General features: G+C 26.5%; 1 protein-coding gene across 1 annotated transcript; it reads left to right on the top strand.

The window, feature by feature from the left end:
- The first annotated feature begins 2,751 nt into the window (after positions 1-2,751).
- On the top strand, positions 2,752-3,117 carry LOC124909581 (glutaredoxin-C9-like). The gene has a single exon (XM_047450248.1). It carries the CDS (start codon positions 2,752-2,754, stop codon positions 3,115-3,117), a length of 366 nt encoding a protein of 121 aa, XP_047306204.1.
- Positions 3,118-14,025: the final 10,908 nt, after the last annotated feature.

Raw genomic sequence — 14,025 nt, 5'->3', positions numbered from 1 at the left:
ATTTTCTTAGATGAAAACTTATTATTATATATTTTAAAGATTGGGCTGCCACAAAAAAACTCTATCACATTGGCGTCCTAGACAAGATCTGAAAGGTGGACCGCAAGAGGAGTCACAACTTCAAAGTGGTGACATGAAAACTAGAATGTTAACTTAAGATGTTAACATTATTCATAAATTAATATTTGAACATGAAAAAAGAAATGATTCCTATATTAGTAGACATGAGATCATTCAGAATAAAAATAAAAACAATACTTGTGTGCTATGAAAATATTACAACTAGGAAATGTGAGTTTTAATATGTATATCATATAGCTTATTATAGCTTATTGATTATAAAATATTCATCCCATTCATGGGAAAGTATTTCTACTACTTATTTGATTTTGTAATAAAAAATGTGCAGAGGTTTGTATATTTTTATTCCTGAAAAGTATACAAATTAAATTTGGAGGGGATAAATAAAATTGAGGAATTAGTAATTAATTCACTTTTCCATTTTTGAATATTGACATCGAGATAACTTTTATAATAGATTGAGAACCAAATATATGTAATGAAAATAAATTATATATGAATATGTTTTGAGTAGCAGAATTTGAATATTTATTGAAACCAACAAAAAAAAATTATTTAAATATTCTATTGTATTTGAGATATAGGCACTAGACATATTTCACTATAAATGATATATTTTAATGAGCTTTCTAAAAATAGAAGTTGTGTTTTATTTTATTCCGAGAAAAGAAAAATAGATTTATAAACGGGTTAATCAATATTTTAACTTAATAATTTGATTATACAAATTATTTGAAAAACTTGAATATGTAGATTAAGAAAAATTTTTTTATGGATTATAAGTTAAAACGATTGAACCAAAATATTAAATTGAGCTATGATTATTTTTAAATTATGATTTGTAAGCTTTACAATTTTTTTTTGATTTATTATAGCTTTAAATACTTTCATAAATTAATATGTTTATATTATATTAAACAAAAATTGATTTAATTTATGTTTCATGGTGTACAATTCATTTGAGATACAATTTATATTATATATACAATTAAGTAGTCATAATTAAATTATTTTAATATATTCATTTTTATAATAAAATGTAAATTAAATATGTTCCTAGTTATAAAATACAATAATTGAAAAGAGTAATTGAAGTGGAGAGTTATGCACGGTTGTACCAACTGCTAATTTACCTATATTTAAAAACAAAACAAAATAAAATATAATAATTAAATGATATTATAATAATCAAAATTAAAAGTTTAATTTTTAACTTTCCTCCAAAAAAAAAAAAAAATAATAATAATTTTATTTTTATTTAATCTATATTTGTATGCTCAATAAATTAATCCTCTAATTTAAAACTAGAAAAATTTATGTGCAATACACACGAATAAAAATATAAATAAATTAAATTTAATAAAATTATAATAATAATAATAATAATATGTATTCAATGTTTAAATTTTTTAATAAATTACGAATAATATATTAAAATAAAAATAGAACGCTCTAATTTTAAATTTTATTCATTTCGATAAAACTAACTTATCTTTTCATATATCTCATCACATATTTTTTCCGAATGAACCTTTCATCTCGTGACATTACACTTTCACTTTGGCCAATCAAATATTTGATTTATATTTTTAATATTTAACATTGTGATCTCACATTTTGGTAAATCAAATATTTGATTTATATTTTTTTAACCACTTTCAATTGATACCGGCCTATTATGCATCAACAAATCACATCACAATCAGACTTTGTTAAAGGGTTGTACTTGTTTTGTTATGTTGCAATTTTGAAATATACATATAACATTTTTAATTTTATTTTTAACTGTTTTAAGTTTTTGGGCGGGTCAACCCATAATCCGACCCAAGTATCCATTTACTCTCACATATATATCCAAATTAACCACAACTCTCGATTTGATAATCTGGACACTTTAAAAATTAAGCGTCATTATATATATATATATATATATATATATATATTAGTTAGTTAAATAGTTGAACTTCTTTTGTTAAAATGTTCCACGTTCATCTAATTTAGTGTTGAATTTAAAATATAAAGTGTTATTAGCCTAGTTGGTTAAAGTGTCGTACTTGTTTTTGTTATGTTGCAAGTTTGAAACATACATATAACATTTTTTATTTTTAACCGTTTTAAGTTTATGGGCGGGTCAACCCACCATCCGACCCAAGTATCTATTTATTCTTACATATATATTCAAATTAACCACAGCTCTCGACCGACAATCCGAACACTTTAAAAATTAAGCATCATTATACAGATAACAAATATATCTTTTGTCTAAATGATTATACTTTATATATTAACCAAAAATAATATAAAATATATTTTCTTCTTCTTACTTTAACCTAAACAAAAATAACTTATTCAACTATTAAATTAATATTTCATCTCTCTTTTTAAATATTATACTACATATAAATTGTTTTTATTTCTTAAGAATGATAAAGTTGAATATGTCATATTTTACTTAATAACAAAAAAATGAATATAAAAATAATAAAAGTAAAGAAATGTGACATGTAGTTACCTATAATGTAATGTCATTATAATTGAGTTCACATTTTTTCCATCACCATTTTTTTTCTCATATCACTATATAAACTCCATCTAATATCCATTTTTTCTTCATTACATCCAAACAACAATCTCTCTTATATTTCTCCTTGATCTTTGAATCATATAACCATGTCAAAATCGACGATACCAATGCCTAAAGATAATGATGCCATGAAGAACATGATATCACAAAAAGCGGTGGCCATTGTGGGAATACGTGGATGTTTCACTGTTCAATTTGTGTTGGATTTGCTTCATAGTTTTGGAGCGAATCCGGCAACCTACAATATTGATGAAGAAGACGAAATGAATGAGCTTGATCGGTTAAGGAAAGTTATCAATGGTGCAGGAGAAGATAAGAATATAAAATTGGACCAGCTTCCGTTGATTTTTATTGGAGAACGGTTATTTGGAGGGGTGAATCAGGTAATTTCAAGTCATGCGAGGGGCGAGTTGATTCCAGCCCTGAAACAAGCTGGAGCAATATGGCTTTGATCAACTTCTTTTCTTCTTTTTTATCTCAAAATATAATATAGCTAAAAGCATTGTATTTTCAATTAAAATGTATTTATTATAAAAATAATGTTGTTTATTTGGTATTTCAAACAAAAATTATGAAAGATGTATTATATATATATATATATTTATAATTAGTTAATAATTGTGATTATTTTATAAGTGAACTAATTTTTTTTTTTTGGAAAAGAGTGAACAAAGTTATAATGGTCTAGATTTGAAGTTATGACCTATTACACTATACCAATAAGACACGAGTATTCACAATAAAAAAAACATTATTATTATTATAAATTAATAAAAAAAAAATAGAATTACCTTCTATGTTCTAGTATTTCTCTTCACTCATTTTTTATTCTTTGAGGGATGAAGGTTGTATTTAAAAAAAAACAATTCATTAGAAAGTAAACAATATAATTAACGAATATATGAAAAATGAAAACATCTATTATAAAACATATATTATCAAAACAAGCATAAAAAATTAAATAAAAACATTTCAAGTTTTTAAATCTAAGTTCTCAAACTAAGTTCAATTTGAAAATATTTAGTGTGCACCTTGTGTATTAATTGCATGGTTATTCTTCCCAATTTGTTATCACAAGGAAAAATATATAACAAATAACCTGAGTAAATCATTGAGCTACACAATTAAAATCAAAACTTACCCATGCATGAAAATATATAATCTCATGTAATTTGTGATTTGTTTATAGTGATAACACACCTTTTTTTAATAAAAAAAATAATAATTGTATTTATATTAATTATAAGATTGTGTGTAATATATGGTAGGTATATATTGTAATGGATATTAACAATTATAAATTATATAATTTTGTGTTTAGTTGTAAGGATGAAGTATAAAAATATTATTTTTGTACTTTTTATTTATATTAATTTATTTTTATATCTTTTTTTATTGAGTAGTATATTAATTAATAAAAGTACAATATTTAATTACTAAAAATAATAAATAATAATTCTATATCATTATATAAAAGATTTCCTTTATGTGTGTATTCCTACCTTTAAAACTAATATTATTATACATAAATATTAATTAATAATTATAACTTATTTTGCAATTCATTTTAAATTATAAAAAATTTAAATTATTTTATGTACATCCCTATTTAATATTCTTAATTATTATATGATAGAATACTGGATAGTTTTAAAAAATTTATATTAATATTATTATTTAGAGAAATGATTGGGAGAGGGAATTTGATGGAGGGAATGATATGGCGTAATTTGATTAGTCAAAAAAATAATAAAATTTCTCTCTCTTCTCTCTCCTCACATTTTATCCTTTTTCCAAAATAGTGACACATCATTCCTTCTCTCATTTCCTACCTCAAATTTCCTTTCCCCATCACTCCTCTATTATTTATATACAATAATGTTGGTATATTTGTTTAATTATCTAATTTATAATTTATTTTGAAAAGGTAAAATTAAGGTCAAAATATTATTAAATAATAAATTGAATTAATTATTGTAATAACTAAATTCCAATTAATTAAGGTAATTATAAAAAAAATTGGGATAAATGTTATATTTATTTTATCTCAAATTAATTTTAAGAAATTAAAAACAATTAAAATAAATAATTTAGAATAAATGTTGTATTAATTTTATCTCAACTAAATTATTTATTAAATCCCCAAAATTTATATAAATAAAATAAATGTTATATTTATTAAAAATATTTTATTAGTTAAAAATGAAACAAAAAAAATAAAAAATAAAATTAATTTCAAACAAGCTTCAAAGATGGAAAAAGGTCAAAATCGGATGCAGCTGAAATTAGAAAAGATCAGTGCAGCAGACCTCACAACCATTATATGAGCATTGGATTATCATCCAACGCCTAACAGCCAATCGCGTAGCTCGCTACAACGAAAGCGGGACGCTTCTGCACATCAGCATATCAGTAGACGAGTGCCTCAACGTCGTGTCGTGACGACAAACATGATAAGAAAAAAATTCATCATTGGTTTTTCAAAGATGGAACATTGTTATTTCTCCACCATTTGACTTCGTTCAAAAGGTGAAATGATCACCTTACTCCGATGATCATTTCCCCTACACTTTGAGGCAACATCATTGCCTATACAAGCAATTGGTCGAAGATCAAACAAAAGATCATTGATGGTCTTTTGACTAAATCAATGCCACTTGATTGATCAACCGACCTTGGGAGGCTATAAATAACCTCCTTTGGGAAAACCAAAGGTAAGAGAATCACCTTCAAACTCTCAATCAATCTCAAACAAAATTCACCATTGAAGATCTTCAAGCTTTTTCTGAAATTTTGCAAATTTTGTGTAATGTTATAAAGCTCATGTCCAATCATTTAAAAACTTCTTAAGGAGTGTTCTTCAACTCACAATAAACTTCCAATCATACTATAATTTTATTTATAAGTTTATATTGAAATTTTTGCATTTGAGTTCGACTCGTTTTATTTACCACTTGATTGTCTGATTTTTTGATTGAAAAACGATCCTAAAAGCACTTGTAAGATTCCTATCAAAACAAAACTGGATCAATCAACTTAAATCAGAAATACTCAAATTTGGTTTTGAAAATTTTTAAAATCGGGTTTCTATTCTTGAGTTACTTAAGAACAATGATCCATAAAACTTCCAAACATGTTTATAAGGATATTAGCACATATTCAAATCGATTCCAAGACATCCTAATCATGTTTGATTAAAAACTATTTTTTAAAATAAAATTTTAAGTATGGTTAAAACAAACTGTCATTGTTTATGTTTTGATTTCATTCGACCATATGAAGAATAAGTAAGCTATTGACAAGCTCTTTACGCTTCATCAAACCTTAAAACTCGAAAACACATTTTTTGTATCAAAATTGTTTGAGTTGAATGGAATATCATCCTGATCGAATGATGCATCAAGATGATGTTATAAATGATCCATAAGATTGACCGAAGCTTCCCATGCCCCCGAATCAAAGTATTAAAGCCTCATTAAAAACATCAAAAATACAGTTTGATGTTCTTGACGTCCGACCGAGGGCTTAACTAGGGTTCGATTTAGGACCGAGAAAATCGAACCCTCCCCTACACCTGATCGATGAATCTTAGCCCCGGACTAACCTAGGACCAAGAGCTCCTCGTACCTCGATCAAATAATCTCGTACCCATTGAGAGTTCCTATCTTAGGACTGAGAGCTCTTCACACCCCGACCGATGAATCTCGCACCTGGTCGAGGATTCTTAACCTAGGACCAAGAGCCTCCCACACTCGACCAAGAGCCTCCTGTACCCGACCGATAGCCTCCAGCACCCGACCGATAGCCTCCAGCACCCGACCGAGATCCTCCCGCACCTCGACCCGAGACCGAGGGTTTTAGCCTAGGACCGAGGGAAACAATACCCTAGACTGAAGGATCGGTCCTAGGGCCTACTTGGTTTATATTTTATAAAAAAAAAATAATTTTGGAACCCAAATCATTTTTTAAAAATCAGAGAAAAATGTGAAACAATTTCAAAATATTTTCATAAAAAATATTTTGATAAGGGTCTGTTTGAGATTTAATTTTAGATCCTAATGCATTAAACTGATGTTCTTCAGGTATTTTCCTCATCAATCGTTGACATAAATCTCATATATCAGTATTTAAATATTATTCTATAATTTTGAATGCAAGAAAAATACGTGCATGTCTAGCACCTAAAGAAATAATTAGTTACATAAAACGTAATAAAACTCATTTTTCAAAGGTCAAGACTTTATAAAGTAAATACCATTTTTAACATGTACAGATGATATAGTGCGAAATATTTTACTAAGTATACCAACATCGAACCTAAAACAGACTCTAGTTAAAAATATGTTTCCAGACTTATAATTTTATTGATTTTTAAAATTATTTAGCGACTCTTATCAAATACATTATCTTTTAAATTAATTATTTTTAATTAATTTAAATAAATTAATATTTTTAATCCAATTTTAATTTGATAATTTAAAAAAATTATTTGAAAATTAATTAAAATTAATTAATTAATATCTAAATGTCAGACATATTTTATAAATTATTTAAAATAATATTTTATTAAAAAAATTCGGACATATAAATCGATGTTAAAATTTATGAAACCTCAAGTGTTTTCGAGTTATAATATTAGAATATATGAAACATGAGAACAAATTAATAAATAAACTAAAATCTAAAAGAAATAATTAAGTAACTTAAAAGTTTAAATAATTAATTAGTAAAAAATTTAATTTCAAAACAATATAAAAATAATATTTAAACAAAAACAAACATTTAAAATTAATGGTGTTAAATTTTACAATTATATAGAAGTAATTTTGTTTTTGATAATATAGATAGTAAAATAAGACATTAAGCATTTTGAAAAATAATCTGAAAATGAGTGTAAGTGTAAGTAACATTGCCTATTAACACTTCTTTATTTTGGTATTATAACAAAAAAAATATATTATGAAAGATATTTGTACTATATATTTATATATTTATACTTATAAATAATTATTATGATAATTTAGCTTTATATACCTCAAAGAAGAAAAAGCAAAAAAAAAATATAATTTCAGTTATACAAATAATGACATATTCATTTTGAATTTTGTAAAAGTGAAAAAGTTATTATAACAAAAATAAAATAATAAACAAAGAATGCTTCTAGATTTTCCTAACACTTTCTTCACTTTATTTTCTAAGAGAGGAAGTTATACTTTTATAAAATTATTTTAGAAAAAGAAAAATTAATTGATTAACTTCTTATACCGGGAAATTTGATTAAATAACCTCAAAGATGAGGTTATTTGATCTGGTGGTGGCTTGCTAATTTTTTTTCTCTCGTGGTCTTTTTATTTTTTTTGGACAATATTGCCTTTGTAGCGAAACGCTAAGTCCCTTAGCGTTTCGCTAAGTGGATTAGGGTTAGTATAAATACTCTAATATTTTCATTTCCTTAGTTTTCTTTCTCTCTCTTCTCCTGTTCTCTCTTTCACGGCGGCCGGCGGCAACGACGGCGACGGAGGTTGCAGGCGATGGTTCAGTACATATTATTATTTATGTTTTTATCTATACATATTTACAAGATCTATATAGAACTAAATCTATTTTGCATGAAGGTCTCCGATTCTAGGGTTTAGTGTATGCAGGTCTCCGATTCTAAGGATTTCAAGGTTGAGGAAGATGTTTATTTGCAAAGTCTAATTCGAGTTATGTTCATGTTTACATTTTTCTTCATTTCAAAAATCTTTTCATATTTCGTTCTGGTTAATATTTGGTCATATTTGTGGATTCTTATTTGTTATTTGGTTCATGTTTGAGCATTTCGTTAGGTTATTATTTGTTATTGGTTGATATTTGCAGAAAATCTCTGATTAGATCGTATGTGTTTCCGTTTCAGATTTGCTTAGCGTTTCGCTAAGTGCTTAGCGTTTCGCTAAGTGCACTTCGCTAAGTGCATTTCGCTAAGTGCATTTCGCTAAGTGCTTAGCGTTTCGCTAAGTGTTTATTTATTTTGATTAATAAATAAGTAATGTAATGCTTATTTATTTTGCTAATGATGTTTGAAGGATGAATATTGTGCTAATTTAAAATATATTTTAAATAATTTAGTGCAAAAATTACTTTAAAGTGTAATTTAATTTATACTTTAATTTTTGACAAACATAATTTTTTTAAAAAATTTACCCATTTATCATAATCAAGATGAAAATAATAATCCATAAGAAAGAGTCCAATAAAGATTCATATAAAGAAAGTAGACTATTATTGGTTAGATATATCATATATATCCTGATCATAATGCACTCCTTTCATTATAAAGTTGTATACATGCATTTTAAACAGGAAAACACTGATAAAATCAAACATAAAACCAAAAAAGCTAATAAAAATAGGAAAGAAATTCACATAAGTTCTCCATTGAAGAACCAAAAGATGAATTTTAGATGATTAAAGCCATAAAACAAGTGAGAATTACACACATACATACATATTATTACATACATAGAAAAGAGCAAAATCTATTAGGGTTCAAGCTTCAGCGACACAACTCTGGCTTGCCGACTACTCTTCGCAGACTTGACGAAAACAACCGCCAAACAAGGAGGTGCCCACCATGGCCTTCGTACTCTTTGTTCTCCTTTCAAACAAGCCACTGAAAAAAAGTTCATTTTTTTATTATCAACAAACTAAAGCTAATAAGATTATAGTTTTGGAAGAGAGTAAAGGAAGGACAAGAAATCGACCAACCTTTAATTCGCCTCAGTTCCTTGCAAAGGGTTATAAAGTCACCCCATTTCATGTGACATCGTCTTATAAACCTAATTATATGTTCTATCGTGAACATTGACATGCATTCTAAGTATTCCCCATTTACACCAATTTCTTTGAATATTTGACGATAACTTCCTAGATTTATCTCTTCTAAAATTTTGCACCAAATTATTTAAAATATATTTTAAATTAGCACAATATTCATCCTTCAAACATCATTAGCAAAATAAATAAGCATTACATTACTTATTTATGCACTTAGCGAAATACACTTAGCGAAATGCACTTAGCGAAATACACTTAGCGAAATACATTTAGCGAAATGCACTTAGCGAAATGCACTTAGCGAAATACACTTAGCGAAATGCACTTAGCGAAATGCACGTAGTGAAATGCACTTAGCGAAATGCACTTAGCGAAACGCACTTAGCGAAACGCACTTAGCGAAACGCACTTAGCGAAACGCACTTAGCGAAATGCTAAGCAGATCTGAAACGGAAACACATACGATCTAATCAGAGATTTTCTGCAAATATCAACCAATAACAAATAATAACCTAACGAAATGCTCAAACATGAACCAATATGAACCAAATAACAAATATGAATCCAAAAATATGACCAAATATGAACCAGAACGAAATATGAAAAGATTTTTGAAATGAAGAAAATGTAAACATGAACCTAACTCGAATTAGATTTTGAAATGAACATCTTCCTCGACCTTGAAATCCTTAGAATCGGAGACCTGCATACACTAAACCCTAGAATCGGAGACCTGCATGCAAAATAGATTTAGTTCTATATAGATCTTGTAAATATGTATAGATAAAAACATAAATGGATTAGGTTAGATCTTGTAAATCTGTATAGATTTGTATGAACTGAACCGCCGCCTGCAACCTCCGTCGCCGTTGTCGCCGCCGGCCGCCGTGAAAGAGAGAATAGGAGAAGAGAGAGAAAGAAAACTAAGGAAATGAAAATATTAGAGTATTTATACTAACCCTAATCCACTTAGCGAAACGCTAAGGGACTTAGCGTTTCGCTACAAGGGCAATATCGTCCAAAAAAAATAAAAAGACCACGAGCGCAAAAAAATTAGCAAGTCACCACCAGATCAAATAACCTCATCTTTGAGGTTATTTAATCAAATTCCCCCTTATACCACCAACATAATATCTCACTTACAATAATAACAAAAATATAAATACATATACGAGTCAATTAATAGAAATTATAAAAATTCTGAAAGCTTATTTAAATCATAAATTTACTACCATCATGCATAAGCCCTTCTTCCCATCATAATTAACCTAGCTTTAATCATAATTATAAATTTAAAAGTACATTTTTTTTATTAATATTAATCTTTTAAAAATATTCTCTTTTTCTAATTTGTGTTTTTTTACTTGAAGGATGATTTTTTTAATGTTGGTTTGTTCAAGACGAAATCAACATGTTCTTTTTTATCATATTTTGGGCATATGTTTCTCTACCTTTCATTTATATAGATTTTTATCATTAGTTAAAAGACATTTTCACTATGTGTTGATTTTGTTTATAAGTCGGTTGCGTGTTATAGATTTTTTTATGAGTTAAAGTTTTTACAGTCCAATGTACTCTTAATCTTTCTAGTCCAACCATATAGTTCTTAACATTTGTCTTTTATCAATGTCAATAAAAACGAAATTAACTAAAAGAAAAGAAAAAAAAGAGACAAAATTATGAACTGAGCACATAAAAAACTAATTGTATTAAGATTGATTATAAAGTTTTTATCAATACCTAATTAAATAAAACAAAGTTAATGTCATACTAAATACACTAAATATATAATCATCCTAATACACCAAGACAAATAAATTATGTAAGAAAAAAAATAAATATTGAACCCTAAAATAGCCTATCTTTTCTCTAGCCTGGAGCCCGGTATGAACTAGCCTGGAGCCCGGTATGAACTAAAGGGATCGATCCCAATAGCTTGGCAGTAGGACTTGTTTCAGCTATTCACAAGGATAGCTCAAGGTTGGAGGCAGGGCTAGATAAAGAAGGAGAAAGGGGCGTAAGCACTTCACTCGCTAGGGGATGGGTTTAGCTAACATGCCCGAAAGGAGCGCTAACCCAAACATAAATTCATCATAAAAGCGTGGATTTTCCTGCCAAAGGAAATAGCTTCTACGGCCTATGTATGAACAAAACTCGCTAACCAAGTGTAATAGTTTGTAATAGAAGTCGGGATAGAATGATTCTTTGAATCTCATTTCTTCCACTTTCATTCATTCATTATTAAGATGTAAGATGAGAGATATTTATCTCTAGCTTACACTAATTTAGGGGATTAATAACCGCTAAATCTGAAAATGAAAGAGGGCTCAAGAAGTTTTCGAAAAAGGTTTTTCTTAGTTCAGGGGATAAGGACAATCTCTTCATCACACTATCCAAAAAAAATATCTAGATTTTGAATCTATGTCGAATTGGTAGGTGTACATGTATCAATCAAATTACACCAACCAAATCATGAATATATTGAAGCTAAGATATGACGAATCAAAAATCTTAATAAACCAAACGAGCTCACTAGTATCCATCTAATCAAAGAAAACCTACCAAACCAAACATACAGCTGTATATATTTTATTTATTAATTTTGTATAATATGTGTTATAAGGAAAACAAAATATATTTTCACCTTTTTAGTTAAATTGATGATACAAGTGTATTTTTTTTTTATTTGATAATTTTACTATTACTATTTGTTTTTATAGTTTATTATTATTGTGCTTTAATGTATCATCTCAATTATAAAATTTAAATAATTAATACGTTTTTAATTTAATATATAAGCATATATATTATAATTTATGTTTTATTTGAATTAGTTTAAATATTATTAATTAATTGTATAAAATAGAATATAAATCAATAATAAATAAAATGTATAAATACATTATTATTTAATTAGTTTTTGGTATATTTATAATACTAATAATCAATAAAGAAATATAATTTTATCAATACTGAAATTTCTATATTTAAATAATAATATATTTAATTATATTATAGATATATATTTTAAATATTCAATATTAAAACAAATATAAAAATATATTTTATTATTGTATAAATTCATTAGAATTGATTGAATCGATAAAAAAAATTGATTAAGAATGTAAGAGTATGATTCGATTCACTCATAAAAACATTTTATGTGAAAATTGAAGTAAATTGAATAACTTTAAAAATGAAAATACTTTCTAAATTTAAATAATAATAATTAGTTATATATAATACTTTTATAATTAAGCACAATACTAAAAAGTAGAGGAGTGATAGGGGAGGAAATTTGAGGAAGGGAATAATGTGTCACTATATCACTGGTTGGAAAAAAGGGATAAAATGTGAGGAGAGAGAGAAATTTTATTATTTTTTTGACTAATCAAATTACGCCACATCATTTCTTCCCCATTTTCTCCCTCAAATTCCCTCTTCCAATCATTTCTCTAAATAGTATATGAATTTTTTTTTTACATAAATGATTACCTATCCATAAATATATAGAAAATTGTTTGTACTTCATTATTAGTTAACTTTATAATATATATAAAGTTTATCCATAGATATAAAAATGATCAAAAATGGTATAAAAATATTGTTGACAGAGTCTATTTATCTCAACATTGTTTAATCCTCATTTAAAACTTCTAATAATCAACTATCTCAAAATCATCCAATACTCTCTATGAATATTTTGAGCAAAAAGTAATCTAGCATTAAAAGCCCATACATGTTCTTAGATATAAACTTTTAAGAGTGTATAATTAGCGGTTTAAATTATTTTGGTTAAAAACAATATAGCTTCTAAAAAAAGCTCAAAACTAATAAAAATGATAGTATTATTATTTTATAATATTAATTATAAATATTAATGAATTAATACTAAATTATATAATCTTACAAAAATGTATATATTTATTGTAATAAATATAATAATATGAAAACAAATATAAAATATATATTTAATTTATTATATAATAATAGTTATAAATAAATTGGATCATTGAAAAAATAAAAGTCAATCCACAGCTCAATCGTGTTTGTGTAAATGTCTAAACGTCGCATTTATTGGAATACACACAAATGCCTCAATATTGCATTTATTAGGATGATACACTTATCGTTGTTACAAAACGTGTAACTTTTTAAAAAACGTTTTAACTTTCGAATTAATAAGTGATGTTTTTACATACTTTTAAGAATACTAGTTTGACTTGTTTTTTTATACATTGATAAGTTTCTTGAGTATAGAGGTGGTTGAGATCACGTTTCTTGTGTTTAAATCAAAGAAAAGTTAATTCGAATTGGAGGCTCTTAAATTTCATATTTGGAGGTTCTTAAATTTCATATTTGTTTTTACATAGAAAGCAAAGATGCACTTTATTCTCGTTGAAGAAAGAATTTAGAATTTTACATAATCTCTATAAAAGTTAATTTGTCGTAAGGTTGCAACTTGTACCTTTGTTGATTCAAAAGTGCGAATTGAGCGAATCAATACCCAAATTACAAAGGTACACTATTATGTTACAAGGTTG

This window comes from Impatiens glandulifera, chromosome 7, assembly GCF_907164915.1.
Source record: "Impatiens glandulifera chromosome 7, dImpGla2.1, whole genome shotgun sequence".
Taxonomy (NCBI): Eukaryota; Viridiplantae; Streptophyta; class Magnoliopsida; order Ericales; family Balsaminaceae; genus Impatiens; species Impatiens glandulifera.
This window is presented reverse-complemented; position numbering and strand designations above follow the sequence as displayed.